Source organism: Oryctolagus cuniculus, chromosome 13 (genome assembly GCF_964237555.1).
Source record: "Oryctolagus cuniculus chromosome 13, mOryCun1.1, whole genome shotgun sequence".
NCBI classification, from domain to species: Eukaryota; Metazoa; Chordata; class Mammalia; order Lagomorpha; family Leporidae; genus Oryctolagus; species Oryctolagus cuniculus.
Genome location: NC_091444.1, coordinates 55,041,398 through 55,058,040, shown reverse-complemented (window position 1 = coordinate 55,058,040; position 16,643 = coordinate 55,041,398). Strand labels below are relative to the sequence as shown.

Genomic DNA, 16,643 nt, shown 5'->3' with positions numbered 1-16,643 from the left:
TAGGGATCAAATATAAAAGAAATTATAAAGACAATCAATAGGGCTTGATTCTGCATAAATGAGAGTTCCAGGAAGAGTCAAATATAATATAAAATTTTAATCTGGGAGAGTAGAATAATGATAACATCATAAAAAAAAAACAACATGTAAATTTTGTAGTTTTTTTTTCTTTTTCTTTTTCTTTTTTTTTTTTTTTTTTTGACAGAGTGGACAGTGAGAGAGAGAGACAGAGAGAAAGGTCTTCCTTTTGCCGTTGGTTCACCCTCCAATGGCCGCTGCGGCCGGTGTGCTACAGCTGGCGCACCACGCTGATCCGATGTCAGGAGCCAGGTACTTATCCTGGTCTCCCATGGGATGCAGGGCCCAAGCACTTGGGCCATCCTCCACTGCACTCGCTGGCCACAGCAGAGAGCTGGCCTGGAAGAGGGGCAACCGGGACAGAATCCGGCACCCCGGCCGGGACTAGAACCCGGTGTGCCAGCGCCGCAAGGCAGAGGATTAGCCTAGTGAACTGCGGCGCCAGCAAATTTTGTAGTTTTACATTCTATGTTTGAGATTATAGCAGATTGTTCAGTACTTTTTAGTTTCTGATTCAGCAGTATGTAGAGAAAGGAAAGATAAGGAAATTTCTCTTCTATACCCTTGTTCTACAAGCCAGTTGCTACCTACTGGGGAAGTGGAATTGGAAGATAGAAACAATTTATTTCTACTTCATCTTTATTTTTAGTAATTACTCAGAATTCTGCCAGTCATCATTATTACAGGCAATATATGGTACAGTAGAAGAAGCTCATAGAACTGAGTTTGAGCTACAATTGTTTACTCATATATTTTCTGTGTGCTTTCTGTTAGTTAAATAACCACTTGGAGTCTTATATTCTAGAAATGAGAAATAAAATGCTGTTGTGAGAAAGGACTTTGTAAACTGGGGCACGTTATATTTATTTAACTAGTTTTGTCTTTCATAAACTTTCCTTCCATTATCCCGTAGTAATAGTAGTAGTAGTAGTAGTAGTAGTAGTAGCAGTAGTAGTAGTAGTAGTGAAAGAAAAGCAGTAATAAAAGTGATGATAGTACTAATAATAACTAATTATATTTATATGGTACTTAATATGTGTGAAACGCTATTATAAGAGTTTATGGCATTTAATCCTAATAATAATCCTATCAAATAGCAATAGTATTATATACCTGTTATAGACCAGAAAGTAAGGTATGGAGATAAGTAGCACACCTAAGATCACACAGCAAGTGAGTGGAGGAGTGAAAATGTAAACCAGAGCTGAATGGCTTCTGAATCCATGCTTATGAGTATTGAAATATAACTTTGCCATAATTCCTTAAGATAACTGGGTTAGAATCAAATTTCCATCAGTTTTAATGAAATTTTAATGACAAAATTGGCATGAATTGAGCAACACGATTTAATGGTAAATATGGTCAGGCTGCAGTAATAACCAACAGAATTCTGTTCTAAAAAGAGTATTTTGTGTTAGTAAAAAAAAAAAAAGTGAGTTGACAGTTCTCTTTAGGTTTGATTTTTTTTTTTCCAGGAACATAAAGAGGGGCAGCTTACATCCATGCCCCGAGAGGTTTGTAAATCATTTGTGAAAATTATAGCAGAAGTCCTTGGATCTCCTCCAGATCTGGAATTGTTGACAATTATCTTCAATTTCCTTTTAGCAGTTCACCCTCCTACTAATACTTACGTTTGTCACAACCCCACAAACTTCTACTTTTCTTTACACATAGGTAAGTATAATCATTTTTGTTAGATCTTGGTTATCGCCACTTTCATTTTCTTATTTTTGCTTGATACACATTTGTTTGATAGCCTTTGAATGACATCTGTGTCCTAGAAGCTACCCTAATTATCTACAAGGGCTGGAAAAGGGTGGCAGATTTACAGAATGAACCAGATATGATCCCTGCCTTCAAGGAATATAAATGCCAAGAGGAGAGAAGAGATTTACATTCAACTAAATTACAATTTTAGAGTTATTTAGTAAGGAGAGTTTCATCAGACCATTCTGGGGAGAACATATTGAATAGACTACATGATATCTGATATAGGCATTAAAGAGTTTAAGTAGAATTTGATAGGTAGATTGGAGAGTTAACATTGCAGATGAAGAGTGGGAAAAATAAAAAGAAAATAATACATAATGAATTTACCTAAGTATTGAAGATTTACAAAGGAGTGGTAAGAAATACGAGGCAGTATTGCAGTACATTGGGTTAAGCCACCGCCTGTTAGGCCACAATCCCATATCTGAGTGCCCGTTGAATTCTCTGCTGCTCTGCTTCTGATCCAGCTCCCTGGTAATGCCTGAGAAATTAGCAGATGATGGCCCAAGTACCTCAGCCCTGCCACCCATGTGGGAGACCCAGATAGAGTTCTAGGCTCCTGGCTTCGTCCTGACACAGTCCTGGCCACTGCAGCCATTTGAGAGAGTGAAGCAGGCCATCTCTCTGTGTGTCTCTTCCTCTTCCTCTCTCTCTCTGCCTGTCAAAAAAAAAAAAAAAAAAAATCTTAAAAAAAAAAAGAATGCCAAGATTTTATTAAATGAGTCCTTGAATGTAAGGCCAAAGAATTTGAACTTATATTTTAGTTAGAATTCATTAAATGAGGTTTTTTTTTTTTATTTATTTGCATCAAAGGGATATAAAATAAATTATTGCAGTAGGATTCAGGAATGAGAAACTAGGAACAGCAGACAAATTATAGTAATCTATGAAAGACAAAATAATAGAATATGGGCATGGTAGAAATGAAATTAGAAAGGAGGAAAAATGGGGGCTGGCGCCGTGGCTCACTTGGTTAATCCTCTGCCTGTGGTGCTGGCATCCCATATGGGCACCGGGTTCTAGTCCTGGTTGCTCCTCTTCCAGTCTAGCTCTCTGCTGTGGCCCGGGAGGGCAGTGGAAGATGGCTCAAGTCCTTGGGCCCTGCACCCGCATGGGAGAGCAGGAGGAAGCACCTGGCTCCTGGCTTTGAATCAGCATAGCATGTCAGCTGTAGCAGCCATTTGCTGGGTGAACCAACGAAAGGAAGACCTTTCTCTCTGTCTCTCTCTCACTGTCTAACTCTGCCTGTCAAAAAAAAAAAAAAAAAAAGGAAAATTGGAGCAATGGAAAGATTAGAATGGAATGACTCTGGGAATGTTAGAGAAACATGATAATATTGCATGCGAGCTGTTCTGTAGTCATTCATAGTTAATTGGAAAGGAAAGGTACGACATGGGGGAGCTTTTAAGGACTTCCTCCACACAGAAGTGAATTGAAGCTCACAATAGGTGAGACTGGGCAAGAGGTGGTGGGGTGGGAGGTGACAGTGGGGGGAGGAGAGATGTTTAGAAAGAAGAGGAATCTAAGGATAGAAATATAATAATACTACTATTTAGAGGGTATCCAAGAGAGAGGAATCAGTACAAAAGAAAGCATAGGGACCAGCATTGTGGATCAGTGGATTAAGCTGCTGGCTGTGACACTGGCATCCTACAGGAGCACAGGTTTAAGTCCTCTGACTACTCCCCTTCCAATACAACTGCCTGCTCATTTGCCTGAGAAAGCAGCAGCAGATGGTCCAGTGCTTGGGCCCCTGCCATTTATAGAACTCTACTGGAGACCCAGTTGGTGTTCCTGGCTCCTGGCCTTTTGAGACCATTTGGGGAATGAACCAGCAGCTGCAAGGTCTTTCTTTCTCTGTCTCTCCCTCTAACTCTGCCTTTCAAATGAACAAATAAACCTTTAAAAAATATGAGAGTTTTTAAAGAACTACAAAAATGTAGTATGGTAAGAAAGGCAGCAAAAGTGAACTTATAAGAAAGCTAAACAATAAATTTAGAGTAAGAAATTGGTTGTACAACAGCTATTTTAAGAAATGAAATAAGTGAATAAAATGAGCAACAGCAAAAGTCCAAGTGAAATCAGGTAGCATTGGTTTTTTTTTTAAAGATGTATTTATTTATTTGCAAGTCAGAGTTACACAGAGAGGAGAGGCAGAGAGAGGGAGAGAGAGAGAGGTCTTCCATCCGATGGTTCCTCTCCAGATAGCTGCAATGGACGGAGCTGCGTCGATCCGAAGCCAGGAGCCAGGAGCTTCTTCTGGGTCTCCCACGTGAGTGCAGGGACCCAAGGACTTGGGCCATCTTCTACTGCTATCCCGGGCCATAGCAGAGAGCTGGACAGGAAGTGGAGCAGCCGGGTCTCGAACCAGCGCCCATATGGGATGCTGGCGCTTCAGGCCAGGGCATTAACCTGCTGCGCCACAGCGCCGGCCCCAGCATTGCTTTTTGTTTAGGTTCAGCATATTTAGTGGATAGTACTGTGAAAGATTCTGGGAGCAGGGCATGGATAAAATATGGTCCCCTCCCATAAGAGATTTACTGCCTAGTATAGGGAGTGACATAAACAGTAATTATAGCACACCATATGGAAAGTACAGTGATGGAGAACTCAACGTTTTGTTTTCTGGTAGCATGGCACACAACAAGGGCTGAGGGAATATTTCCTGGAGGAGGCAATTCCTGCTCTGAGTCTTAAAGGATGAGTAGGAATCAAAGGCCTTCTAGGCAAAAGAAACAGCATGGTAGGGAGCTATGAAAAGTCGGTATTGCTGAAATTTAATATAAGAAACAAGACTGGGGAAGGATCTGGGGACAAATTGTGGATGTTCTTGTAGATAAGAAGCCCAGACTTCATCCAAGGTGTCTAAACAGGCAACAGAAAGGCACTGTAGGTTTTAAACAGGAGTTGACATGTGTGAAAGAGAATTCTGCTAACTGTGAGGATTTGAGGGTAACAAGATGTCCATCAGGGATATCATTTAGAAATTTATGATAGTAATCCAGGTGACAGATGATAAAGCCTATTTTGTAACACTATGGTAGGGTAAAGAAGAATTTAAGAAACAGAAAGTAGTCAGTGGAACCTGGTGACTGACTTGATGGGGATAAAGAAAGATATTGGTCAAGCATGGCTGCAGCTTTTTTTTCTTCCTTAATATTTATGTATTTACTTTCATTTATTTGAAAGGCAGAGTAACACAGAGAGAGAAAGAGAGAGAGACATCCTCCATCTGCTGGTCCACTCCCAAATGACTGCATTAGCCAGAACTGGGCCAAGCCAAAGCCAGGAACCTCGAATTCACTCTGGGTCTCCTGTGGGTGGTAGGGACCTAAGTACATGAGCCATCACCTACTGCCTTCCAGGGTGCACATAAGTAGGAAACTAGATCAGAAGCAGAGGTAAGAATCAAACCCACGCAGTGGATTATCTGCTGCACCATAGTGCCCACCCTAGTTACAGGTTTCCACATGGGAAATGGGTACTTTTGAAAAACTAACCGGAAAACAAAACTGGAGTAGATTTAAGGCACAAAAAGGATTCAGAATTTATTGCATTTGTGGTACATTTAAGAAATCAAGCAGTTGAAATCAGAAAGGAAGATTAAGCTGGAAGTATTAGTTTAAGAGTCATATTAGACATTGAAGAAGTATATAAATATATAAGACACAGTCTTTTCCTCAAAGAATAAACATAAGCAATCTCCTTGGCAAGATTGTAATAATGTATAAAAAGTGAACATTTAAATGTTAATCCATAAAAATAATTCTCTTTTATGTTTTTAAACATTTATTTATTTATTTGAAAGGTAGAGTTACAGAGAGGAAGAGACAGAGGCACAGAGAAAGAGAGATCTTCCATCTGGTGGTTTATTCCCCAAATGGCCACAATGACCAGGGTTGGATCAGGGTGAAGCCAGGAGCCAGGAGCTAAATCTGGGTTTCCTACTTGGATGTAGGGGCCCAAGTACTTCAGTCATGCACTGCTGTTTTCCCAGGTGCATTAACAGGGAGCAGAGTGGAAGTGGAGCAGCTGGGACCTGAACCTGTACTCATATGGGATGCTAGCATTGCAGGCAACAGCTTTACCCATTATGCCTCAGTGCCAGCCCCAACAGAAGTAATTCCAAGTATACTTTTAATTCAAAGGAAATAGAAATTAGTATGACCAGTGATAATCAACAACACACATAAAACCTGTAGTAAGAAATTGTAGAGTATAAGTACTCATATATAATGTGTGCACTAAGTATGCCATATCTGTGAAAATTTTTTCATCAAATTTTGTATTTAATGATATTTTCTTTTAGAGTTATATTTTTTCATCCTTTTAAAAATTTTTTTTCTGTCTCAAAAATTTTTTTGATTATAGATGGCAAGATCTTTCAGGAGAAAGTACAGTCAATCATGTACCTGAGGCATTCCAGCAGTGGAGGAAAACCCCTTATTAGTCCTGGATTTATGATAATAAGTCCATCTGGTTTTACTGCTTCACCACCTGAAGGTAAAAAATAGTAGTAAAGAAACTATAGCCCTTTCTGCTTAAGTTTTTAATATTCATAGATAATTAAATGTCACAGATTTTGGATATATAGTACAACCTGATATTCAGACTAAAAAAATAGAAGATGAAACTTAAAGATTATAGCACATATTTAAAGGATCATTTTAAGTACCCTCTGGTATCAGTAACTCACAATCTAGAAAAAGTTCTTGGAACTTAGAAAATGGGTAAGATTCCTGCTATCTTGCTCTTTCATTGTCTGTTTTCTCTCATCATAGTCGTTTGCTTTTCATTGTGCTTCTGGTTTATTTTCCCATTTTCTTCATAAGACTTTTTTGTTTTGTTTTGCTGTTGTTGTTTGTCTTACTCTCTTTTACTTAAGTCCATCATTCTAGATGGTTTCACTTGCCAAAAGAATGGCCATATAACACTACAACCTCACATTCCTTGGCTTAGGGGACCTTTCCCTCTGTTTATCCACCAGTCTACACACATCTGTCTTGGACTTTACCATCATCAAAAAATCTTCCAAACACCTCAGAAGCTCCAATATCCCACTCTATCTATGTGACCAATTTTTAAATCACATATTTCACTTTGGAACTTTTTTCCCACCAGAAACCTTTTATTTCAGGAATTACATGCTTCATGCATTTCATAAATACAACTTTAGGAACATAGGGGTTCTTCCCACCTTACCCACCCTCCCACCCCTCTTCCTCCTCACTCTCCTATTCCCATTCTTATTTTTCACTAAAATTTATTTTCAATTAACTTTATATACATATGGTTAACTCTATACTAAGTAAAGAGTTCAACAAATAGTATGAGAAAAAAAACCTATTCCTCAACAGTTGAGACTATTCAAAGTCATTGCATCTCAAAAATGTCAATTTCATTTCTTTTTTTTTTTTATTTTTTTTGACAGGCAGAGTGGACAGTGAGAGAGAGAGAGACAGAGAGAAGAAAGGTCTTCCTTTGCCGTTGGTTCACCCTCCAATGGCCGCCGCAGCCGGCGCACTGTGGCCGGCACACCGTGCCGATCCGATGGCAGGAGCCAGGTACTTATCCTGGTCTCCCATGGGGTGCAGGGCCCAAGCACCTGGGCCATCCTCCACTGCACTCCCTGGCCACAGCAGAGAGCTGGCCTGGAAGAGGGGCATCCGGGACAGAATCCAGCGCCCCGACCGGGACTAGAACCCGGTGTGCCGGCGCTGCAAGGTGGAGGCAATTTCATTTCTATAGATTACCTTTTAGATGCTCTGTTAGTTATCACAGATCAGGGAGAACATATGGTATTTGTCCTTTTGGGACTGGTTTATTTCACTAAGTATGATGTTTTCCAGTTTCATCCATTTTGTTGCAAACAACAGGATTTCATTTATTTTTTACTGCTGTATAATATTCCATGGTGTGCATATCCCATAATTTCTTTATCTAATCTTCAGTTGACAGACATTTGAGTTGATTCTATATCTTAGCTATTGTGAATTGAGCTGCATTGGAACATTTTAAAATACAGTCATGCCCCGTTTCTTCAGGTCTTTTGTACAGAATAGTCTGGCAGGTTTAGTCCTCCAGCCAACCAGCGAAACAGACTCCTTTGGGGAGTTCTGACATGCTGAAAAAAAGCAAAAAGGATGCATTCTTCCTCTTTGATCCATTCTTTAGTAACAAACTGTCTTTCAATTTTTTTTTTTTTTAATTACTTTCCCAAATTCCCTTTGCTTCTACTTTCTCTGTGCAGCCTAGATCCTATTAGCCCATAACTTCCAGTTTGCTTCACACTAACTTTAGCCACATTGTCCTCTTGGCCTTTTGATATTCTTGACCTGAACAGCCCTAACCTTGCTTTAGTCCAACTGGCCTTACACTACTGAAAACTGTAGTGGGGCTTTAAATGATTCTCTGTTATTTTTCTGTGTGTTGAGAATTATCCCTCTTCTATTTCTGTAGTAAGTATATTCAAGTCTTTAAGTCTTTAATACTTTTCTGTCTTAATTTACCCTAAGGAGAATACTTCATCTTTACTTTCACAGAAAAAAAAATGTAAAAGTGTCCTAATTTAAGCTGACCATACCTCTTTCCCTTTCCTGACTACTGTCCTTTTCCATTCTGAAATGTTGCTTTTATTTTTGGTCCAGCCTAGCTTTATCTATAGCTCCACCACTAAATATTAAGTAGTGTAAGATAGAGAAGTGCATAGAACTTGGTATCTGGATTTAAATTATGTGTGTCACATGTCACTTTGAAAGATTTTCAAATACAGTCATGTTTTTCCGGGTCCTCTACACAAAATCTTTTGGCAACTTTCACAACTTCTAGTCAAAATTCAGAAATAACTAGAAAAACCTTCTGAGCTATAGTGCCTAAAAGCCTGTGCTACACAGCTGTTCATTCAGTGTCTGTTATCTCTATATAAAACTGCTTCTCAAATCTTAACATGCAAAAGAAACCCATCTGGACAGCTTGTTAAAACAGATTCCTAGGCCTCTTCCTCATACATACAGTTTCAGAATATGTAGGCTGGAGCTTAAGAATGTGAATGTCTAACAGTCACGCAGGTGATACTGATGCACATTATGTTGGTCCACAAACCATACTTTGAGTAGTATGCACTAAATGTCCCATGTACTTACAGTAAGACTGATTTTTCTAGTCTTCTACATAGAATATTAGAAGTGATAAATTGAACTTTAGCATCAGAAACGAGAATATTATTGCTTCTCACTAATAGCAGCAAGAGATGATGACAGAAATGGAGAGAATAGAGTGAGAGAGAGAACTGTCGAAGGCAATTTAGTGTAGTAATAACTACTGCTCTTTATTGTGTACCTATTATATGCCAGGTCCTATGCTAGGTGCATCACAAGTAAGATCTCACTTCACTCTTAAAGGGATCCTGCAAAGTATTCTTAATCCACATTTTATATTTGCAGAAACTAACACTCATCTGATGCATTTCCTTGATTTACTTTTGCCACCTGACTTATAGAACTGTCATTTGAATCCAGTTATCTAGTTAAAGCCTATACTCTTTCTACTGTATCAACCACATCCCGGCAGTACTAGCCTGAGATTATTTAAGTCTCTCTTAATTTCACAATAGTAACAATGTTAATCTAATGCATTGGGTCATTCAGCCAATATTGTATTTTGTTAAGGAAACAGGAAAAGACATGTTTTGTAAGGTTTTAATAATAAATGGATAAAAGAAATGTAGTTTAATATGTAATAGTTTTAAACATTATTTACTAGGAATACTAACAAATATGGACTTTTTAACAATGCTGGATAAATAGGCTAGGCCTATGGCTGTGACTTATAGTACAAAAGAGAAATGGTCCCACTAAACAGATTTTTAATTAATATTTTTCTGTTTACTCTTACCAGGAAACAGCTCCTCTAATATTATTCCACAACAAATGGCCGCCCACATGCTGCGTTCTAGAAGCCTACCAGCATTTCCTACTTCTTCACCACTTATGCAACCACAAAAACTGACTGGAAGTCTAGAATGTAGTATTGACAAGTTACAACATATAGCAGATACTTTTGTTGCTACCCACCCAGAGAAACAAAATGCTTTGGGGAGTTCTGACACACTGAAAAAAGCCGAGGAGGATGCATTCATCAGTAGCTGTGAGTCTGCAAAAACTGTTTGTGAAATGGAAGCTATCTTCTCAGCCCGTGCCTCTGTCATTGGTGTCCCAAAAGGAACACTGGGATTTCCAGTAGTCAAAACAGATCATAAGGAGTTGGGAACAGAACCCAGATTTGATGATGAAAGTCCTGGGGATGAGTCCAGCCCACGTCGACCTGATTACCTAAAGGGACTGGCCTCATTCCAGCGAAGCCACAGCAATGTTGCAAGCCTTGGGCTAGCTTTCCCTTCACAGAACGGATCTGCAGCTGTTGGCCGTTGGCCTAGTCTTGCTGATAGAAACACTGATGATTGGGAAAATTTTACCTTTTCCCTTGGTTATGAGCCAAACTACAGCCGAAATGCAAGTGCTCACAGGTACCTTTGGTGTTTTGTTGTACCTGCCTCTCTTTGTTTTACTTTTCTTTGAAGAATCTCTACCCTTCTAAGAATATTTTTCTTATTTCACTTCTTATAACATATATATGAATAACATACAGAAAGTTGTCTTTCTCCTTATTTTACTATTATGTAGTACTGAATTCCATTTAACTAAAGGCTTAACCATAAATAGCTCCCAAAGAAAAAATATCATGTGCATTATCTAATTATTTCTATTTATTTGAAAGGCACAGTATAGAGAGAGAAGGAGAGACAAAAAGAGAGGGAGAGTGATGTATCTGCTGATTCACTCTCTAAAAACCAGGAGCCTAGAACTCCATCCAGATCTTCCACGTGGGTGAAGGGGGCACAAATAGCTAGGCCATCTTCCACTGCTTTCCTAGGCACGTTAGCAGGGATCCATATCAGAAATGGCATAGCCAGACCTCCAACTGATGCTCATGGGATACTGGCATTGTAGGAGGCAGTGTAACCTGCTACACCATGATGCCAGCCCTGGTCTATTTATAGTTATTAGAGAAAAACTCTTTAGTTCAGGAAAATGATAATATTTATTGTTCTCATTGTCCAGTGAAATTTTCTGTGAAGATGGAAATGTTATTTATGTGGTCAAATATAGTAGACAATAGCTATATACGCCTATTGAGCACATGAAATGTAGCTGGTGTAATTGAAGTACTGAATTTTAAATTTAAATAATTTAAATAACATAAGGGGCAGTGACTAGACTACTATAATAGATATCATAGATATAGAATACAATAACATTTAGTAGATTATATACCTAAAAAGTTCAGTGATAAGAAGTGATGGTAAATTTGTTAATCACAGTTAACATCTCTTAAACCTTATGAACATTTGTTTCACATGTTAAAATTATTACTATTCATCACAGTTCATAAGATAATCATCATGTTCTTTTCTCCCTGCTGTTGTTTTAGTAAGACATTTTTGGTCTCTGTTCTAGTATAACTGAAGACTGTTTGGTACCTATATGCTGTGGGTTATATGAACTGTTAAGTGGACTTCTTCTCATCTTACCTGATGTTATGCTTGAAAATGTGATGGACAAACTTATTCAAGCAGATACTCTTTTAGTCCTCGTTAACCACCCATCACCAGCTATACAACAAGGAGTTATTAAAGTAAGGACAAATACTAAACAAGTGTTATTTTATTTCAGAAAAATAAGTATACATGGAACTTAAAATTTTGAGTATGTGTTAAAGTAGACCTAAATCTTTACTTTATACTTAGAAATAATGAGGTAATGTAGTTTGTTACTTCTTACTCATATTTTTGTTATATAATTTTAAATCCTTCTCCATATGATTCTATGCTGATTCATATAAACTGTATGTTTAATACTAAATCCACATACCTGAACATTGAATCTATTTCACAAAATTACCAAGGTATACATTGGAAATCTCTTGAATAGTTTAGTATTAAATTTCAGATATTTACTTTTAATCTCAGTTCAGGTGTCACCACTTCCAAGAGGCCTTCTCTGATTACCTTGTCAAAACCACTTCCCTGAAGCCTCATTCTTTATTTATTCTATAGTAGTATCCTGGTTATGTCTTGTAATTATCTTTTAAATGTATCTGTGTAGTTATTTTCTTACTCTCCCACACTGGAATATCAACTCCATTAGGGTAGGTATTTTGTGTCTAGTGTATAATAGGTACTAAGTATATTATCAAATGAATGAATGAATATTTGATATGAGTGGTTCCCATTAGAAGAAAACCTAATGTTGGAATGGCCTTTAAAGATTCTCATTACCTTTAGTTTGTCTGGGTATAAGTATTTAATCACATACAGTGTTTATTGAACTCACCTTTAATGTGGAAGCAGTGGTCTAGTTGCTATGTGCGATATAAAGAGGAATGATATAAGTTGAGTTTATAGTCTAGTGAGAGAGAGTCATATCCTCAGCTAAGTGAAATGTAAGAAACTCAGTGATGAGTACCGCAATGGCAGTATTAATAAAGAAGAATGGAAGCATAGGGGAAACATATTTCTGTTGAGGGAAGCAAGGAAGGATTCATGTAAAACATGCCCTTTGTATTATGTGTAAACGTGGTTTTTTAAGCAGGACAATAAATAGTTATGTGCTTGGGAAAGAGCACTCTGTCACCACTATGATTAAAGGGGAGAGAGAGGTGAAGTATTGTATGTTAGCAGGTTAGCATAGTATTACAGGGGGAAATTAGAAGAGTTCCTCATTTGGAATAATGAATCAAAAGATAGACATTCATTGGAATAAAAGAGAATGTGTACATGTGTTCCATTTAAGAAGCTAAAGAAGGGTAGGAATTCCAACGTGTGCTCCTAGTGCCCTGTTTTTTCCCTCCAGAATTAAGCACAGATGTTTTGTTTATACTTAAGTAAGGCTTCATGCTTATCTTATCATGGAAGTATTGAGATCATGGAGATGGAGTCATTAAAAATCCACAGTAGTCAGAGATAAAGTTCATCTTTATTTTGCTATTAATGTGCCATTTTTTTAGCTGTATGTCCTATCTGTATATGAATAACTTTATGTGAATAATTTAAGCCATAACATACAAGTGTGGTATGCTGCTTGATTTGTATGCATTATATTAAATTTCAATATATTAATTAAATTATCTTAAATTTTTCTGTAGCTATTAGATGCATATTTTAATAGAGCATCTAAGGAACAAAAAGACAAATTCCTGAAGAACCGTGGTTTTTCCCTGCTAGCCAACCAGTTGTATCTTCATAAGGGAACTCAGGAATTATTAGAGTGCTTCATTGAAATGTTCTTTGGTCGGCGTATTGGCCTTGATGAAGAGTAAGTGAGTTTTTCACTTCATAATTGGGGATCTTTTGTCTTAAATGTAAAATTTTGTGAATTCACTCTTAAAATTATTTGGTCACTTTTAGAAAAAAATTGTCATTTGCCAGGTAAGGCAATTTATTATTTTCCATATGGTGTTCTTTCTAATAATATTTCTTCTTTTGTATTTTATTTACTTGCTGGAAACTAGAAACAAATGAATTCTGAATCAAATGAAAGAAATGGATAGTGCAGATTTGACATGTAGTATTGACATTAGAAGGTAACTGTAAAGAAAAAATGACTGTTGGAGGTTATAAGAGTGATCCACACAGGAGCACCTGAAGAGCTCTGAGATTATCTGGGGAGATTAGTAAATCTCCCACTTGAGACTCCTGGATGTACTGATTTCTGATATTTGACTCCAGTATAATGATGAGGATTAGCAAATGAGCATAAAGATGAAAGAATAATTTTTCCCCAAACTAAAAGTATGACAGAAAAGTTAAACTGTCATTTCTGTTTGTGATATACAGTAGAAAGAAATGTATGTCTCCCTATTAGGTTAGACAAATTCAGACCCTGAGGAATTTATTTATTTAGATAATTGCAATAATAGTTTTAATTTGCATACAACTTTCAGCTTTTTCAAAGCAATTCTAGATTATCTCATTTGATTCTCACAGCAGCCTTGAGAAGAAAATAGGACAATAGCACCATGCATATTTGAAAGATGAGCAAAATGAGGCACAAAATAATGTTCCTGTGCACTTGGGGTTGGACATCAGGGGCCCATGGATGATTTAAAGTGAGTCCATTAATAACCATGACATTGTGTATCTATTTCACCCGAATGTGTATTAGAATGGAATTCTAGTGACATTTATCTTATAGGGGTATATAATCTAACAACAGATTAAGAGTCCTTACTTATCAAACTTATTTTTTTAGCTTCAAAATCAGGCTAATAAAATAGCCCATAATTGCCATAATTTTTCCTTATTTTATGACTAATTGTTCCTAATGTGCTTTTAATTGTGTATTATTTATTATAGATTTGACCTGGAAGATGTGAAAAATATGGACCTTTTTCAGAAGTGGTCTGTCATTCCTATTCTGGGACTAATAGAGACCTCTCTATATGACAATATACTCTTGCATAATGCTCTTTTACTTCTTCTCCAAATTTTGAACTCTTGTTCTAAGGTAGCAGATATGTTGTTGGATAATGGTCTACTGTATGTGTTATGTAATACAGTGGCAGCCCTGAATGGATTAGAAAAGAAGTAAGTTTTAAATTATTGTTTAGAATTACAGCTGATAAATACTTTAGAAGGTGATTACTTTTAAGCATCTGATTTTTCAGAATATTTTTAAAGAATTCTCCCCCCAAAAAATTTTAAATCAATTTGAAGAAGACTTATTTTTCATCATTTTCAACAAAGTATGGATAAGAATGAGGTTTTATATATGATTTATTTTACATATTTAGAGCTTGAAGACAAATAGAATAAATTTAACTGCCACCAAATATAGTTACCAAGCTTCTAACAATGTTTTATAAAAATTATTATTTAGAGAGGTGTAATAGTTCATTGAAGATTATGCTGGTAGGCCGGCGCCGCGGCTCACTAGGCTAATCCTCCGCCTAGCGGCGCCGGCACACCGGGTTCTAGTCCCGGTCGGGGCGCCGGATTCTGTCCCGGTTGCCCCTCTTCCAGGCCAGCCCTCTGCTGTGGCCAGGGAGTGCAGTGGAGGATGGCCCAGGTGCTTGGGCCCTGCACCCCATGGGAGACCAGGAAAAGCACCTGGCTCCTGGCTCCTGCCATCGGATCAGCGCGGTGCGCCGGCCGCAGCGCGCCGACCGCGGCGGCCATTGGAGGGTGAACCAACGGCAAAAGGAAGACCTTTCTCTCTGTCTCTCTCTCACTGTCCACTCTGCCTGTCCAAAATAAAATAAAAAAAATAAATAAATAAATAAAAAATAAAAAAAAAAAAAGATTATGCTGGTAAATAGCAGAGAATATGAGACTGAATCTCTTTTCAAAAGGTTGTGTTTTGAACTTTCTGTGCTATCCTGCTGTTAGTGTGTTATATTACTATTTGCTACCATAAATTAATTTCTAATTATGCTAGCAAATGTCTGCCCACCAATTGATTAGCAGCTGTAAAAAATGTTTTTGTTTAGATTTTGTGTCTTTTGTGTCTGCACTTATGATGTATAGTGTAACATTTTACTATGTAATATTAAAATTTGAATCTTCAGAAGCACCATCTTCTCTTACATGAAAGTATTAAATATTATGTATATTTTTGCAAAGAGAAGAGCACATCTCTTAGTAATTCTCTAAACCAAAGACTACATAACTTAGTTCAGCTTTTATCGGGCACCTGTTATGTTTATAGTCTGTGTGCTAAGCATATGAGAAATAAAAATACTAAGTATTATATTTCTTCAAAACACTTAAGTCTTTATTACAATACAGTACATGAAGTTGGTAGAACTTAAGAGTACATGCTTGATCTGAAAGTAGTTTTTGTTGGTTTGTTTTTAAATATATTATCCTTAATGAAAGTTCCTATTCCAAGACAATTGCCATTTTTAACCCTTGCTTAATTTGGAAACATGAAATGGAGAGTAGTTAAGCCTAATTTTATACACGGAGGTAGATTATCAAGGTTAAAATTGAGGAACAGAAGTAGCTAATTCAAATCTATTCTATATTTGTAAATGATTAATATATATTCAAATCTATTACTACTTTTAATCTTTAAAATACTATAATTTATAAAAGTGAAAATCCAAGAGGTTAACTTATTCAAGTTTACCTTCTCCCAGAAGTCTCCTCAGAATATTTTTGCTCAGACCCACACAATCTTTCCCCTTAGTATAAACTAGGTACCTGCTTATGTGCTTCCATAGTATCTTGTATTTATCTCTGTTATTAGTTACCACCATTTACCATTTTGTGGTGATCCCTTTATTTGTCTGGTCCTTTGCAAAACTATGTATTTTGAAAGGTGTCAAATTGTGTCTTATTTCTATTCCTAGTGGGTAATATGTATCACCTGCCATAGAGTAAATATATATAAATAGTGACGGAATGCATGCTAGTAGAATAGGAACTTAAATCAGTTTTCTTTGTATTAAATTAATTGTTCTTTTTCTTATAAATGTCCTTTTTTTGTTTTGTCTTGTTATCTTTAGCATTCCTTTGAATGAATACAAATTGCTTGCTTGTGATATACAACAACTTTTCATAGCAGTTACAATTCATGCCTGCAGTTCCTCAGGCTCACAATATTTTAGAGTTATTGAAGACCTTGTTGTACTGCTTGGATACCTTCAAAATAGCAAAAACAAGAGGACACAAAGTAAGATTTAATTTTTATGGATTTGAGGAGTTGTATAGTGGCCAAACATGTTATTGGAGCTGT

At 37.1% G+C, this 16,643-nt stretch overlaps 1 protein-coding gene across 13 annotated transcripts in view; it reads left to right on the top strand.

Annotated features, from left to right (window-relative positions):
- LYST (lysosomal trafficking regulator) overlaps positions 1-16,643 on the top strand; it is a 242,978-nt gene that overhangs the window by 128,133 nt on the left and 98,202 nt on the right. For all 13 annotated transcript variants that reach the window (XM_051820721.2, XM_008268236.4, XM_002717342.5 and 10 more), the window contains 7 exons: positions 1,554-1,752; positions 6,220-6,351; positions 9,745-10,372; positions 11,364-11,541; positions 13,051-13,220; positions 14,261-14,491; positions 16,414-16,580. In XM_051820721.2, the coding sequence (XP_051676681.2) occupies positions 1,554-1,752; positions 6,220-6,351; positions 9,745-10,372; positions 11,364-11,541; positions 13,051-13,220; positions 14,261-14,491; positions 16,414-16,580 (1,705 nt within the window). The remainder of the gene's footprint in view (positions 1-1,553; positions 1,753-6,219; positions 6,352-9,744; positions 10,373-11,363; positions 11,542-13,050; positions 13,221-14,260; positions 14,492-16,413; positions 16,581-16,643) is intronic.